General features: G+C 43.8%; 1 protein-coding gene across 3 annotated transcripts in view; it reads right to left on the bottom strand.

Moving 5' to 3' along the window:
- The window catches only part of ARHGAP39 (Rho GTPase activating protein 39), a 207,398-nt gene that overhangs the window by 7,314 nt on the left and 181,277 nt on the right, over positions 1–18,807 (bottom strand). For 2 of the 3 annotated variants that reach the window (XM_075270000.1, XM_075269998.1), the window contains 2 exons: positions 12,875–13,074; positions 12,453–12,590 (listed from right to left, as the gene is read on the bottom strand). In XM_075270000.1, coding sequence (XP_075126101.1) covers positions 12,494–12,590; positions 12,875–13,074 — 297 coding nt within the window. In that variant the 3' untranslated portion in view covers positions 12,453–12,493. Of the gene's footprint in view, positions 1–12,452; positions 12,591–12,874; positions 13,075–18,807 lie in introns of those variants that run through there. The other variant, XM_075270001.1, reaches the window with a different exon arrangement.

The raw sequence follows: 18,807 nt of genomic DNA, 5'->3' as shown, positions 1-18,807 counted from the left end.
CCGGGGAACTACAAATCCCAAAAGGTTAAGGAGGAACAAAGGTCCACAAACGTTATATTTATAAGTACAAACAGAAAGTGTGAGGACAGGCGCACTAACCGCAGGAGGGGGATGAGACAGAAGGAATAAATCCATCACATTCCTACAAAGTCTGGACAGGCAGTAATATGGAGTAAAGCTTTGAGTACGCCATCTCCCCCACCCCACACAGAAAGGTCGAAGGAAACCCCATTCTCTAGCAAGGATGCTCATAGACAGAGACGTCTGTGCACGGCTTCCCTTTCTTGTTGCACTACATACTCCTCCACCAGTTTGTTGAGGAGCGAGCAGCCATATTGTCAGCCTTTTCTGCTGCACTACATGCCCCTCCACCTGCACAGCCCCCTCCATCCACGCTCACTCACATAGCCGGGCTGCTTAACACCTCCGTACTATATGGAGCAGTGTAAAAGAGGTGACGCAGGATCTCCGCATTTAGAACAGACTCTCCTCCCTCTAGTTGCCATGGTAACAAGGTGCTGCACCAGAGAAACACACAGCAGTGATATACTGTAGCACCGCAAAGCAATGTCATAGAGAGCAAAGGAAGAGGAGAGACGGGCAGCGCGGAGAGGTCAGTCTGCCCTGCGACAGCCACGTAATGAGGCGGAAGAGGCCACAGGAGCGTTGGGGTTAATAGGCCCTATAGTTACACCTCCAGCACAGTACCAGGAGATTTCCTGACAGGCCCCAGCTTTCCCAAATGAATGGCATTATCATTTCTTGGTGATTTTGGAGCCAATCACTTATCAGTGAAGATTACAAGTGACATGTAAAGAATAATATATCGATTAGGATGAGCCGACTACCTCAGCAAAAGCTCGGGGAGATGCTTGACAGCACATTACCTATAGTCGCCTGGTATAATGGAACACAGATCTATAGGACTAGACCTGGATCACTGCAGCAGGTCAGGATATTTTATACAGCAGACACCATGTGCTAATGTAAGCGGTCTGTGCCTGCACCAATGGCAGGCATTAACCCCTCTGGCGCCTTGGTCACAGCTGACTGAGGCGGCGCCTGGGCAACACCATTTTCTTGGCGATCGCAGGCACCCAAAGCAAGGCCTGTGTCCCATTCCTATGACAGCCGGGCGCCTTGTGAAAGTTCTCCGGCCTGTCATTGTATACTTTCTATTGCAGGCTACTCTATGCAAAAGTTGCAAACCGCCGTCTTTTCACTGTCTTGCCTCTTATAAAAATTTTAATAAAAAGTGATCAAAGCAAAAGCAATTCCCCAAAATGGTAGAACTGAAAAGTACACCCGGCCCCGCAAAAACAGACGCCCTATACATCCCCGTACACAGAGGTATAAAAAAGTTACAGGAGTCAGAATATGGCGACTTTTAGAAAAAATTTTTTTGCAGTTTTGGATTTTTGTTAAGGGGTTAAAATTTAAATAAAACCATAGAAATCTGATATCCCCGGAATCGTACCTAAACACAGAATACGGGGGACGGGTCATTGTGGCTGCACAGTGAATGCCGTAAAAACGAAGCCCGTAAGAAAGTCGCACAAATGCAGTTTTTCTTCAAATCCCTCCCCCATTCTGATTTTTTTCCAACTTCCCGACACATTGTACAGAATAAGTAATGGCAGCATCAGGAAGAAAAATTTGTCCCGCAAAGATTAAGACCTCACATGGCTCTGAGAGCGGAGAAATAAAAAAGTTATGGGGTTTAGAAGGAGGGGAGTCAAAAACAGAAAATGAAAATCAAAAAATGCCATCGGCGGGAAGGGGTTAATAACGGCCCCAACAACAAACATGAAACAGTCGGGCACATAGGACTTAGAGTCTCGCTCCGCAGAGACCCCTAACATCAGAGATCACTTGGCTGCTCCTGACTGGGCTCGGATCAGGAACACTGGCCAATAACTGATTGGATTTTCTGGTCCTAATTTTCACTTGTGCAAGGCACCATACAAAGTTATATGACGGTACGCACATGCTTCACCAGTATTTTGCACATGTGCCCTTACCCTCATATAATACTGTGCTTTGTCTGTATTCTGCTCAGAACTTATAAGTCGACCATGTATCAGTAAAGCCATACAAGTGACATGACTGGCTGAGCATCTAATGTATATGGGAACTCCAAGCACTAGATTCTTATAACATCTGCCCCTGGGAGAGACGGATCAGGCAGATGGATCTGAGCTCCCCCATGCTTTTGCCCCTCTCACTGTTCATGTGTACATGTGTATGGGGTAGTCAGGCGTGATAACTATCTATGAGTATGTTCACATGCCTTCTATTCATTGCAATGGTAGGCTTTCATGCGTATTGAGACTTTGAGGCTCCTTGTATCACTGTTATTTATGGGCGGTGAATTTGTTTCCCATGATGCATCTGTCTGCTCGCTATCTCTGTGTTCGTTGCTTATGTGTATGAGATTGAGCTTGAATGAAACATGGCAGCAACATGTGACCTGAGATGTGGGAGGGATTTATTAGCTGTGATGTAAGGGAGGGGTATACACAGTGTGAGAGCAGGCAGATGCATCCTGGGAAATGTAGTGTAGCCACAGATCACTGCATGTAAATAACAGGGATACAAGGAGATGCAAGTAAAATAAGACAGCGAGGATTTAGCACTGCTGGGGATGTATCTGCAGATAATCTGGATAACCCCTTTATGTGTATAGCCGGCTTATATGCCACCTCGGCAGTGATCTGTTGTATATACTGATCTTACTTTCAATCTATATCTGGGCACACACATTAGATTGACAATTTTTCTGGGATCGGCCAAACATCTAATCTTCTCTGATGGCAGAAATCGAGAAAGAGAAGAGCGGGCATATTGGAAGCTTAAAGGGTTCTTGTTGGAGACTTTACACATAAATTTGTGGCACAGCACGGCAAGGAGAAAAACTACAAATACAACACAAACATAAAGTAATAATAGCCATCGACCTGGGCCTCAGGCCCGGGTCACGTCTGTGTTTGGTATTCCAATCAGGGAGTTCGCTTGGGGACACCCCCAAGTAGAAACCTATAAGCATTAAAAAGCGGTTAGCTAAGAAACCACATGGACCCCATAAGACTATAATGGGGTCCGTGTGGTTTCCACGTGGTGTCTGCACGAAACACGTGGAGAGAAAAGTCCTGCAAGCACAGAATACCGAACGCAGATGTGAACCAGGGGTTTGAGCAACTCAGAATATATAGAATGAACCCCCAGAATATATAGACTGTACCCCCAGAATATATAGACTGTACCCCAGGATATATAGACTGTACCCCAGGATATATAGAATGTACCCCCAGAATATATAGAATGTACCCCCAGAATATATAGACTGTACCCCCAGAATATATAGACTTAACCCCAGGATATATAGAATGTACCCCCAGGATATATAGACTGTACCCCCAGAATATATAGACTGTACCCCAGGATATATAGACTGTACCCCAGGATATATAGACTGTACCCCCAGAATATATAGACTGTACCCCAGGATATATAGAATGTACCCCCAGAATATATAGAATGTACCCCCAGAATATATAGACTGTACCCCAGGATATATAGAATGTACCCCCAGAATATATAGAATGTACCCCCAGAATATATAGACTTAACCCCAGGATATATAGAATGTACCCCCAGGATATATAGAATATACCCCCAGAATATATAGACTGTACCCCAGGATATATAGACTGTACCCCCAGGATATATAGAATGTACCCCCAGGATATATAGACTGTACCCCCAGGATATATAGAATGTACCCCCAGGATATATAGAATGTACCCCCAGAATATATAGACTGTACCCCCAGGATATATAGACTGTACCCCCAGGATATATAGACTGTACCCCCAGAATATATAGACTGTACCCCCAGGATATATAGACTGTACCCCCAGAATATATAGACTGTACCCCCAGGATATATAGACTGTACCCCCAGGATATATAGAATGTACCCCCAGGATATATAGACTGTACCCCCAGGATATATAGACTGTACCCCAGGATATATAGAATGTACCCCCAGGATATATAGACTGTACCCCCAGGATATATAGAATGTACCCCCAGGATATATAGAATGTACCCCCAGAATATATAGAATGTACCCCCAGAATATATAGACTGTACCCCAGGATATATAGACTGTACCCCAGGATATATAGACTGTACCCCCAGGATATATAGAATGTACCCCCAGGATATATAGACTGTACCCCCAGATATATAGACTGTACCCCCAGGATATATAGACTGTACCCCCAGGATATATGGAATGTACCCCCAGGATATATAGACTGTACCCCCAGGATATATAGACTGTACCCCAGGATATATAGACTGTACCCCCAGGATATATAGAATGTACCCCCAGGATATATAGACTGTACCCCCAGATATATAGACTGTACCCCCAGGATATATAGACTGTACCCCCAGGATATATAGAATGTACCACCAGATATATAGACTGTACCCCCAGATATATAGACTGTACCCCCAGGATATATAGACTGTACCCCCAGGATATATAGACTGTACCCCAGGATATATAGACTGTACCCCCAGAATATATAGACTGTACCCCCAGGATATATAGAATGTACCCCCAGGATATATAGAATGTACCCCCAGGATATATAGACTGTACCCCCAGGATATATAGACTGTACCCCCAGAATATATAGACTGTACCCCCAGGATATATAGACTGTACCCCCAGAATATATAGACTGTACCCCCAGGATATATAGACTGTACCCCCAGGATATATAGACTGTACCCCCAGGATATATAGACTGTACCCCAGGATATATAGAATGTACCCCCAGGATATATAGAATGTACCCCCAGGATATATAGACTGTACCCCCAGGATATATAGAATGTACCCCCAGGATATATAGACTGTACCCCCAGGATATATAGACTGTACCCCCAGGATATATAGACTGTACCCCCAGGATATATAGAATGTACCCCAGGATATATAGACTGTACCCCCAGGATATATAGAATGTACCCCCAGGATATTTAGAATGTACTCCCAGGATATATAGAATGTACCCCAGGATATATAGAATGTACCCCAGGATATATAGACTGTACCCCCAGGATATATAGACTGTACCCCCAGAATATATAGACTGTACCCCCAGGATATATAGAATGTACCCCCAGGATATATAGACTGTACCCCAGGATATATAGAATGTACCCCCAGGATATATAGAATGTACCCCCAGGATATATAGAATGTACCCCCAGGATATATAGAATGTACCCCCAGGATATATAGACTGTACCCCCAGGATATATAGACTGTACCCCAGGATATATAGAATGTACCCCCAGGATATATAGACTGTACCCCCAGAATATATAGACTGTACCCCAGGATATATAGACTGTACCCCCAGGATATATAGAATGTACCCCCAGAATATATAGACTGTACCCCAGGATATATAGACTGTACCCCAGGATATATAGACTGTACCCCCAGGATATATAGAATGTACCCCCAGGATATATAGAATGTACCCCCAGGATATATAGAATGTACCCCCAGGATATATAGACTGTACCCCCAGGATATATAGAATGTACCCCCAGGATATATAGACTGTACCCCCAGGATATATAGACTGTACCCCAGGATATATAGACTGTACCCCAGGATATATAGAATGTACCCCCAGGATATATAGACTGTACCCCAGGATATATAGACTGTACCCCCAGGATATATAGAATGTACCCCCAGGATATATAGAATGTACCCCCAGGATATATAGACTGTACCCCAGGATATATAGAATGTACCCCCAGGATATATAGACTGTACCCCCAGGATATATAGACTGTACCCCCAGGATATATAGACTGTACCCCAGGATATATAGACTGTACCCCCAGGATATATAGACTGTACCCCCAGGATATATAGACTGTACCCCCAGGATATATAGACTGTACCCCCAGGATATATAGAATGTACCCCCAGGATATATAGACTGTACCCCAGGATATATAGACTGTACCCCCAGAATATATAGACTGTACCCCAGGATATATAGAATGTACCCCCAGGATATATAGACTGTACCCCCAGGATATATAGAATGTACCCCCAGAATATATAGACTGTACCCCAGGATATATAGACTGTACCCCAGGATATATAGACTGTACCCCCAGGATATATAGACTGTACCCCCAGAATATATAGACTGTACCCCCAGGATATATAGACTGTACCCCCAGGATATATAGACTGTACCCCCAGAATATATAGACTGTACCCCAGGATATATAGACTGTACCCCCAGAATATATAGACTGTACCCCAGGATATATAGAATGTACCCCCAGAATATATAGACTGTACCCCAGGATATATAGACTGTACCCCAGGATATATAGACTGTACCCCAGGATATATAGACTGTACCCCCAGAATATATAGACTGTACCCCAGGATATATAGAATGTACCCCCAGAATATATAGAATGTACCCCCAGAATATATAGACTGTACCCCAGGATATATAGAATGTACCCCCAGAATATATAGAATGTACCCCCAGAATATATAGACTTAACCCCAGGATATATAGAATGTACCCCCAGGATATATAGAATATACCCCCAGAATATATAGACTGTACCCCAGGATATATAGACTGTACCCCCAGGATATATAGAATGTACCCCCAGGATATATAGACTGTACCCCCAGGATATATAGAATGTACCCCCAGGATATATAGAATGTACCCCCAGAATATATAGACTGTACCCCCAGGATATATAGACTGTACCCCCAGGATATATAGACTGTACCCCCAGAATATATAGACTGTACCCCCAGGATATATAGACTGTACCCCCAGAATATATAGACTGTACCCCCAGGATATATAGACTGTACCCCCAGGATATATAGAATGTACCCCCAGGATATATAGACTGTACCCCCAGGATATATAGACTGTACCCCAGGATATATAGAATGTACCCCCAGGATATATAGACTGTACCCCCAGGATATATAGAATGTACCCCCAGGATATATAGAATGTACCCCCAGAATATATAGAATGTACCCCCAGAATATATAGACTGTACCCCAGGATATATAGACTGTACCCCAGGATATATAGACTGTACCCCCAGGATATATAGAATGTACCCCCAGGATATATAGACTGTACCCCCAGATATATAGACTGTACCCCCAGGATATATAGACTGTACCCCCAGGATATATGGAATGTACCCCCAGGATATATAGACTGTACCCCCAGGATATATAGACTGTACCCCAGGATATATAGACTGTACCCCCAGGATATATAGAATGTACCCCCAGGATATATAGACTGTACCCCCAGGATATATAGACTGTACCCCCAGGATATATAGACTGTACCCCCAGATATATAGACTGTACCCCCAGGATATATAGACTGTACCCCCAGGATATATAGAATGTACCACCAGATATATAGACTGTACCCCCAGATATATAGACTGTACCCCCAGGATATATAGACTGTACCCCCAGGATATATAGACTGTACCCCAGGATATATAGACTGTACCCCCAGAATATATAGACTGTACCCCCAGGATATATAGAATGTACCCCCAGGATATATAGAATGTACCCCCAGGATATATAGACTGTACCCCCAGGATATATAGACTGTACCCCCAGAATATATAGACTGTACCCCCAGGATATATAGACTGTACCCCCAGAATATATAGACTGTACCCCCAGGATATATAGACTGTACCCCCAGGATATATAGACTGTACCCCCAGGATATATAGACTGTACCCCAGGATATATAGAATGTACCCCCAGGATATATAGAATGTACCCCCAGGATATATAGACTGTACCCCCAGGATATATAGAATGTACCCCCAGGATATATAGACTGTACCCCCAGGATATATAGACTGTACCCCCAGGATATATAGACTGTACCCCCAGGATATATAGAATGTACCCCAGGATATATAGACTGTACCCCCAGGATATATAGAATGTACCCCCAGGATATTTAGAATGTACTCCCAGGATATATAGAATGTACCCCAGGATATATAGAATGTACCCCAGGATATATAGACTGTACCCCCAGGATATATAGACTGTACCCCCAGAATATATAGACTGTACCCCCAGGATATATAGAATGTACCCCCAGGATATATAGACTGTACCCCAGGATATATAGAATGTACCCCCAGGATATATAGAATGTACCCCCAGGATATATAGAATGTACCCCCAGGATATATAGAATGTACCCCCAGGATATATAGACTGTACCCCCAGGATATATAGACTGTACCCCAGGATATATAGAATGTACCCCCAGGATATATAGACTGTACCCCCAGAATATATAGACTGTACCCCAGGATATATAGACTGTACCCCCAGGATATATAGAATGTACCCCCAGAATATATAGACTGTACCCCAGGATATATAGACTGTACCCCAGGATATATAGACTGTACCCCCAGGATATATAGAATGTACCCCCAGGATATATAGAATGTACCCCCAGGATATATAGACTGTACCCCCAGGATATATAGACTGTACCCCCAGGATATATAGACTGTACCCCCAGATATATAGACTGTACCCCCAGGATATATAGACTGTACCCCCAGGATATATAGAATGTACCACCAGATATATAGACTGTACCCCCAGATATATAGACTGTACCCCCAGGATATATAGACTGTACCCCCAGGATATATAGACTGTACCCCAGGATATATAGACTGTACCCCCAGAATATATAGACTGTACCCCCAGGATATATAGAATGTACCCCCAGGATATATAGAATGTACCCCCAGGATATATAGACTGTACCCCCAGGATATATAGACTGTACCCCCAGAATATATAGACTGTACCCCCAGGATATATAGACTGTACCCCCAGAATATATAGACTGTACCCCCAGGATATATAGACTGTACCCCCAGGATATATAGACTGTACCCCCAGGATATATAGACTGTACCCCAGGATATATAGAATGTACCCCCAGGATATATAGAATGTACCCCCAGGATATATAGACTGTACCCCCAGGATATATAGAATGTACCCCCAGGATATATAGACTGTACCCCCAGGATATATAGACTGTACCCCCAGGATATATAGACTGTACCCCCAGGATATATAGAATGTACCCCAGGATATATAGACTGTACCCCCAGGATATATAGAATGTACCCCCAGGATATTTAGAATGTACTCCCAGGATATATAGAATGTACCCCAGGATATATAGAATGTACCCCAGGATATATAGACTGTACCCCCAGGATATATAGACTGTACCCCCAGAATATATAGACTGTACCCCCAGGATATATAGAATGTACCCCCAGGATATATAGACTGTACCCCAGGATATATAGAATGTACCCCCAGGATATATAGAATGTACCCCCAGGATATATAGAATGTACCCCCAGGATATATAGAATGTACCCCCAGGATATATAGACTGTACCCCCAGGATATATAGACTGTACCCCAGGATATATAGAATGTACCCCCAGGATATATAGACTGTACCCCCAGAATATATAGACTGTACCCCAGGATATATAGACTGTACCCCCAGGATATATAGAATGTACCCCCAGAATATATAGACTGTACCCCAGGATATATAGACTGTACCCCAGGATATATAGACTGTACCCCCAGGATATATAGAATGTACCCCCAGGATATATAGAATGTACCCCCAGGATATATAGACTGTACCCCCAGGATATATAGACTGTACCCCCAGGATATATAGACTGTACCCCCAGGATATATAGACTGTACCCCCAGGATATATAGACTGTACCCCAGGATATATAGAATGTACCCCCAGGATATATAGAATGTACCCCCAGGATATATAGACTGTACCCCCAGGATATATAGACTGTACCCCCAGGATATATAGACTGTACCCCCAGGATATATAGACTGTACCCCAGGATATATAGAATGTACCCCCAGGATATATAGACTGTACCCCAGGATATATAGACTGTACCCCCAGGATATATAGAATGTACCCCCAGGATATATAGAATGTACCCCCAGGATATATAGACTGTACCCCAGGATATATAGAATGTACCCCCAGGATATATAGACTGTACCCCCAGGATATATAGACTGTACCCCCAGGATATATAGACTGTACCCCAGGATATATAGACTGTACCCCCAGGATATATAGACTGTACCCCCAGGATATATAGACTGTACCCCCAGGATATATAGAATGTACCCCCAGGATATATAGACTGTACCCCAGGATATATAGACTGTACCCCCAGAATATATAGACTGTACCCCAGGATATATAGAATGTACCCCCAGGATATATAGACTGTACCCCCAGGATATATAGAATGTACCCCCAGAATATATAGACTGTACCCCAGGATATATAGACTGTACCCCAGGATATATAGACTGTACCCCCAGGATATATAGACTGTACCCCCAGAATATATAGACTGTACCCCCAGGATATATAGACTGTACCCCCAGAATATATAGACTGTACCCCAGGATATATAGACTGTACCCCCAGAATATATAGACTGTACCCCAGGATATATAGAATGTACCCCAGGATATATAGAATGTACCCCCAGGATATATAGAATGTACCCCCAGGATATATAGAATGTACCCCCAGGATATATAGAATGTACCCCCAGGATATATAGAATGTACCCCCAGGATATATAGAATGTACCCCCCAGTCACATCATACATAATTTTCTCCAAAAACCTCCCAGAACAGTTCACTCCTACCGTGTTTCCCCGAAAGTAAGACAGTGTCTTACATTCTTTTTACCCCCAAAAGTCCCACTATATCTTACTTTCGGGGTATGTCTTATATTGGGAAAACCAACCACCCTCTCTCCCCCCCCCCATCATCATCAATCATATGGATTGAAGCGGCGGCACACGAGGAGTTAAGCGGCGGCCGCCGGCAAAGTCTGCCTGCCGCTTCCATACATTGCAATGGGAGCGTGCTATTCAAATAGTATTCGTTCATCTCTAACTTCAATTGTAACTTCTTACAATTGAAGTTGGAGATGCGCGATTACTATTTGAATAGCACGCTCCCATTGCAATGTATGGAAGCGGCAGGCAGACTTTGCCGGCGGCCGCCGCTTAACGGGATTCTACCATTAAAAGAAGTTCTTTCCACTGACCACGTCGGAATAGCCTTAAAAAAGGCTATTCGTCTCCTACCTGTTGCCATAGCCAGCGCCGCCTTCTTCCTCAGCTGCGTCCGCCCCGTCTGTCTCTTCTTTGGGCCTCATGGATGACGCATGCGCAGTCGGCTCTGGCTGCGAGAGCCTGTTAGAGCCGACTGCGCATGCGTCATCCATGAGGCCCGACGGGGACATAGACGGGGCGGACGCAGCTGAGGAAGAAGGCGGCGCTGTCTATGGCAACAGGTAGGAGACGAATAGCCTTTTTTAAGGCTATTCCGACGTGGTCAGTGGAAAGAGCTTCTTTTAATGGAAGAATCCCTTTAACTCCTTGTGTGCCGAGCGCTTCCATTCATTTCAATGGAAGCGTGCCATTGAAATGAATAGAAGCGGCTGGCACGCGGGGGGTTAAACGGCCGCCGGCAAAGTCCTGCTTCACAACGCTGTGCTGTGAGAGCCGGGGGAAGAACGACGATAGACGAGCATTATCAGGGAGGGAGGGGGCCTCCCCCCCCCACCCCCCCGGCTCTCACAGCACAGCGGACCCCGTGTTTCCCCGATACAGTAGTAACACCCCCCCCCCCCCCGAAAGTAAGACAGTGTCTTACATTATTTTTACCCCGAAAGTCCCACTATGTCTTACTTTCGGGGTATGTCTTACATTAGCCGACCTCCCTAAAACCCCCGCTACGTCTTACTATCGGGGGTGTCTTACTATCGGGGAAACACGGTACATCATGTGTATTAAACCAGTGTCTTCCATGGAGCACCTCGGGCCCCTGTAGTCCTGTCTCAGTCCAATGCTGCACAAAGACTTAGGTGCTTTATACACTCTATGGAGAATAAAATAAACGGGGCATCCTCTGAGCCTCCGATGGGAACCTGAGGGGAATTCTCTGATAATCTGCTGACCTATCCATTGCACAGGCCATGTGATGTCACGGCATCGGTCACATAACCTCAGATGTGAATGGCCAGTTGTGATATGAAGCACGGCCATTATGCAATGTATAGCACTGTACAGTTCCTATTCGGACGCTGCAGCCTCTTCAAACAGCTGATCAGCCGGAAACCCAGGTGTCAGACTCTGAAGGATAGGCCATCGATTTATATGACCTGGAAAACCCTATTAAAGGACCCGCTGATGGGAAGCATTCAGTACAATCACTGGCTAACCTGGAACATGGGGATCTTCCAGGCCGGTTGGAATCTTCCACTGATCCACTTGCAGCTTTAGGGCATTCACTTCATCTATATCTCCAGGAACCCTGAAAGAACAAGCAGTGATATAGATATGACTAGCTGCACTATGACACCTTATACTGCCTGTAGACATTGGCTCAGTAACCTCATGGTGGGGGTTCCTGCTTTTCATGTCCCTTACGCTTTCAGGGGTTTCTGCTATGACTTCAGTTGGACAAATACACACACCCCGCTACCCCAATTTCAGTGCAGGAGAAGTATGGCAGGTTTAATCTCCCTGTAACATGTGTGTATGCAGCATATGGTTCTGTGGTTTTACAGCTTTGGTGAACACATCACCAGTGAGTACCTGAAGATGCCCTCGGTCTGGTCGCCATTTAGAGCCAACACCTCCTCGGACAGTCGGGTTTGTACCCAGGGCAACTGCCTTTCTGGATACTTCTCTTTCTGCATATTCATGATCTCCTGTAAGGAACTTCCAAACATGGAGGGGCTGAAGACGGCATTGCGGGCGTGCTTGATTTCCTCAATGTTTGGTTTCTTTAGTCCCTAGAAGACAGATAATAGGATAATGTAGTAACCTTATAACCCTGGAGAAGTTACTGCATATAACAAGGACACGTAAAGCATGGCAATGAGGATACACATACACACCACGTGCAGACAGGGGGCTCCACTACACCGCGTCTGTACACACTGCTGACACGGCACTATTCACATTACTAGTATGCTCAGCAAAAAACACTTTCTTATTCCTCTTGCAAACAGCTTGGACCTTAATGGTCAACTTTAGGACACATCATATACTATACACTGCGCTCCGCGTCCTAGTGCTCAACATTATTTGGACCCTTCCAGCTGGTATAGGGAGTCTTATAGGCCAGACAATCCTTCCTGGGACATAGGGTATGACCATTACATTGTTGCCCCTTATTGCCCCCCCACAGGGGTAGCTATCCTAGGAGTCAAGACAACAACTGACTTAAAGGGTTTTCCCACAAAAGAAGTTACTCCCAATTCCTAGGATAGGGGATAACTTGCAGATCAGTGGGGGTCTGACCGCTCATACCCTCAGTGATCAGAAGAATGCTCGGACCCCCTCTGATGTGTAAGTTATCCCCTATTCTGTCCTCCAGTAGGTGGCACTCTTGAGGCATCTTTCCTCCTGGTGTTATTTGCACAGTGGCTCTCGCTATTACAGCCGCCGAGCTCGCTCATGTCCACATTCGGCTCTATCTCAGAGCGCACATGACAGGATTATTCGGCCTCCTCCTACCAGTTTGCTGTCACCATTTGTCACTGGGCAGGACACAGCTGGGGTCAGAAACCTTCTATTCATCTTATCATAAGAGAACATGTGCAGTGCGGAGAATAAGAGCATTACAATGAGCACATCACTGCAGACTCTGTCATAGCAGCAGGATCCCTTTAAGAGACTGCAGAGGTCCCTGCGGACAGTCAGAAGTGAGCACGCCCAGACTAATCCAAGAGACAGACGCATTAGAGGGAGACGTCTGTACTAATGCTGAGGACCCGGAGAAGCGATTAAGATGCTGCGCTACTACTCTAGGTGTGTTATAGGGAGGAGAGCGGAGGGCTACCATAGCAGCACTGTCCTCTCACTGCACATAGGGAATTAATAATGCCATACACATATCCATCAACCAGCTCACCGCCAAATACTACAAGAAATACTGTATATATCCACAGATAACTGCATAGTATGAGACCTCTGAAAACAGACAGACCTGCAGTCCTATGTAACAGCACAGATAACACAGTGATAACTCTCTATATACAGGTAATGTAGTAGATGTCACCGGCAGTCCTATGTAACACCACAGATAACACAGTGATAACTCTCTATATACAGGTAATGTAGTAGATGTCACCGGCAGTCCTATGTAACACCACAGATAACACAGTGATAACTCTCTATATACAGGTAATGTAGTAGATGTCACCGGCAGTCCTATGTAACACCACAGATAACACAGTGATAACTCTCTATATACAGGTAATGTAGTAGATGTCACCGGCAGTCCTATGTAACAGCACAGATAACACAGTGATAACTCTCTATATACAGGTAATGTAGTAGATGTCACCGGCAGTCCTATGTAACACCACAGATAACACAGTGATAACTCTCTATATACAGGTAATGTAGTAGATGTCACCGGCAGTCCTATGTAACACCACAGATAACACAGTGATAACTCTCTATATACAGGTAATGTAGTAGATGTCACCGGCAGTCCTATGTAACACCACAGATAACACAGTGATAACTCTCTATATACAGGTAATGTAGTAGATGTCACCGGCAGTCCTATGTAACACTACAGATAACACAGTGATAACTCTCTATATACAGGTAATGTAATAGATGTCACCGGCAGTCCTATGTAACACCACAGATAACACAGTGATAACTCTCTATATACAGGTAATGTAGTAGATGTCACCGGCAGTCCTATGTAACACCACAGATAACACAGTGATAACTCTCTATATACAGGTAATGTAGTAGATGTCACCGGCAGTCCTATGTAGCACCACAGATAACACAGTGATAACTCTCTATATACAGGTAATGTAGTAGATGTCACCGGCAGTCCTATGTAACACCACAGATAACACAGTGATAACGCTCTATATACAGGTAATGTAGTAGATGTCACCGGCAGTCATATGTAACACCACACATAACACAGTGATAACTCTCTATATACAGGTAATGTAATAGATGTCACCGGCAGTCCTATGTAAAGGCACAGATAACACAGTGATAACTCTCTATATACAGGTAATGTAGTAGATGTCACCGGCAGTCCTATGTAACACCACAGATAACACAGTGATAACTCTCTATATACAGGTAATGTAGTAGATGTCACCGGCAGTCCTATGTAACAGCACAGATAACACAGTGATAACTCTCTATATACAGGTAATGTAGTAGATGTCACCGGCAGTCCCATGTAATGTAGTAGATGTCACCGGCAGTCCTATGTAACACCACAGATAACACAGTGATAACTCTCTATATACAGGTAATGTAGTAGATGTCACCGGCAGTCCTATGTAACAGCACAGATAACATAGTGATAACTCTCTATATACAGGTAATGTAGTAGATGTCACCGGCAGTCCTATGTAACACCACAGATAACACAGTGATAACGCTCTATATACAGGTAATGTAGTAGATGTCACCGGCAGTCCTATGTAACACCACACATAACACAGTGATAACTCTCTATATACAGGTAATGTAATAGATGTCACCGGCAGTCCTATGTAAAGGCACAGATAACACAGTGATAACTCTCTATATACAGGTAATGTAGTAGATGTCACCGGCAGTCCTATGTAACACCACAGATAACACAGTGATAACTCTCTATATACAGGTAATGTAGTAGATGTCACCGGCAGTCCTATGTAACACACAGATAACACAGTGATAACTCTCTATATACAGGTAATGTAGTAGATGTCACCGGCAGTCCCATGTAATGTAGTAGATGTCACCGGCAGTCCTATGTAACACCACAGATAACACAGTGATAACTCTCTATATACAGGTAATGTAGTAGATGTCACCGGCAGTCCTATGTAACAGCACAGATAACATAGTGATAACTCTCTATATACAGGTAATGTAGTAGATGTCACCGGCAGTCCTATGTAACACCACAGATAACACAGTGATAACTCTCTATATACAGGTAATGTAGTAGATGTCACCGGCAGTCCTATGTAACACCACAGATAACACAGTGATAACTCTCTATATACAGGTAATGTAGTAGATGTCACCGGCAGTCCTATGTAACACCACAGATAACACAGTGATAACTCTCTATATACAGGTAATGTAGTAGATGTCACCGGCAGTCCTATGTAACACCACAGATAGCACAGTGATAACTCTCTGAGTACAGGTAATGTAGTAGATGTCACCGGCAGTCCTATGTAACACCACAGATAACACAGTGATAACTCTCTATATACAGGTAATGTAGTAGATGTCACCGGCAGTCCTATGTAACACCACAGATAACACAGTGATAACTCTCTATATACAGGTAATGTAGTAGATGTCACCGGCAGTCCTATGTAACACCACAGATAACACAGTGATAACTCTCTATATACAGGTAATGTAGTAGATGTCACCGGCAGTCCTATGTAACACCACAGATAACACAGTGATAACTCTCTATATACAGGTAATGTAGTAGATGTCACCGGCAGTCCCATGTAACACCACAGATAACACAGTGATAACTCTCTATATACAGGTAATGTAGTAGATGTCACCGGCAGTCCCATGTAACACCACAGATAACACAATGATAACTCTCTGAGTACAGGTAATGTAGTAGATGTCACCGGCAGTCCTATGTAACACCACAGATAACACAGTGATAACTCTCTATATACAGGTAATGTAGTAGATGTCACCGGCAGTCCTATGTAACACCACAGATAACACAGTGATAACTCTCTATATACAGGTAATGTAGTAGATGTCACCGGCAGTCCCATGTAACACCACAGATAACACAGTGATAACTCTCTATATACAGGTAATGTAGTCGATGTAACCGGCAGTCCTATGTAACACCACAGATAACACAGTGATAACTCTATATACAGGTAATGTAGTAGATGTCACCGGCAGTCCTATGTAACACCACACATAACACAGTGATAACTCTATATACAGGTAATGTAGTAGATGTCACCGGCAGTCCTATGTAACACCACATATAACACAGTGATAACTCTCTATATACAGGTAATGTAGTAGATGTCACCGGCAGTCCTATGTAACACCACACATAACACAGTGATAACTCTCTATATACAGGTAATGTAGTAGACGTCACCGGCAGTCCTATGTAACACCACAGATAACACAGTGATAACTCTCTATATACAGGTAATGTAGTAGATGTCACCGGCAGTCCTATGTAACAGCACAGATAACACAGTGATAACTCTCTATATACAGGTAATGTAGTAGATGTCACCGGCAGTCCCATGTAACACCACAGATAACACAGTGATAACTCTCTATATACAGGTAATGTAGTAGATGTCACCGGCAGTCCTATGTAACACCACAGATAACACAGTGATAACTCTCTATATACAGGTAATGTAGTAGATGTCACCGGCAGTCCTATGTAACACCACACATAACACAGTGATAACTCTCTATATACAGGTAATGTAGTAGATGTCACCGGCAGTCCTATGTAACACCACAGATAACACAGTGATAACTCTGTATATACAGGTAATGTAGTAGATGTCACCGGCAGTCCTATGTAACACCACAGATAACACAGTGATAACTCTCTATATACAGGTAATGTAGTAGATGTGACTGGCAGTCCTATGTAACACCACAGATAACACAGTGATAACTCTCTATATACAGGTAATGTAGTAGATGTCACCGGCAGTCCTATGTAACACCACAGATAACACAGTGATAACTCTCTGAGTACAGGTAATGTAGTAGATGTCACCGGCAGTCCTATGTAACACCACAGATAACACAGTGATAACTCTCTATATACAGGTAATGTAGTAGATGTCACCGGCAGTCCTATGTAACACCACAGATAACACAGTGATAACTCTCTATATACAGGTAATGTAGTAGATGTCACCGGCAGTCCCATGTAACACCACAGATAACACAGTGATAACTCTCTATATACAGGTAATGTAGTCGATGTAACCGGCAGTCCTATGTAACACCACAGATAACACAGTGATAACTCTCTATATACAGGTAATGTAGTAGATGTCACCGGCAGTCCTATGTAACACCACACATAACACAGTGATAACTCTCTATATACAGGTAATGTAGTAGACGTCACCGGCAGTCCTATGTAACACCACAGATAACACAGTGATAACTCTCTATATACAGGTAATGTAGTAGATGTCACCGGCAGTCCTATGTAACAGCACAGATAACACAGTGATAACTCTCTATATACAGGTAATGTAGTAGATGTCACCGGCAGTCCCATGTAACACCACAGATAACACAGTGATAACTCTCTATATACAGGTAATGTAGTAGATGTCACCGGCAGTCCTATGTAACACCACAGATAACACAGTGATAACTCTCTATATACAGGTAATGTAGTAGATGTCACCGGCAGTCCTATGTAACACCACACATAACACAGTGATAACTCTCTATATACAGGTAATGTAGTAGATGTCACCGGCAGTCCTATG

Source organism: Leptodactylus fuscus, chromosome 4 (genome assembly GCF_031893055.1).
Source record: "Leptodactylus fuscus isolate aLepFus1 chromosome 4, aLepFus1.hap2, whole genome shotgun sequence".
Taxonomy (NCBI): domain Eukaryota; kingdom Metazoa; phylum Chordata; class Amphibia; order Anura; family Leptodactylidae; genus Leptodactylus; species Leptodactylus fuscus.
This window is presented reverse-complemented; position numbering and strand designations above follow the sequence as displayed.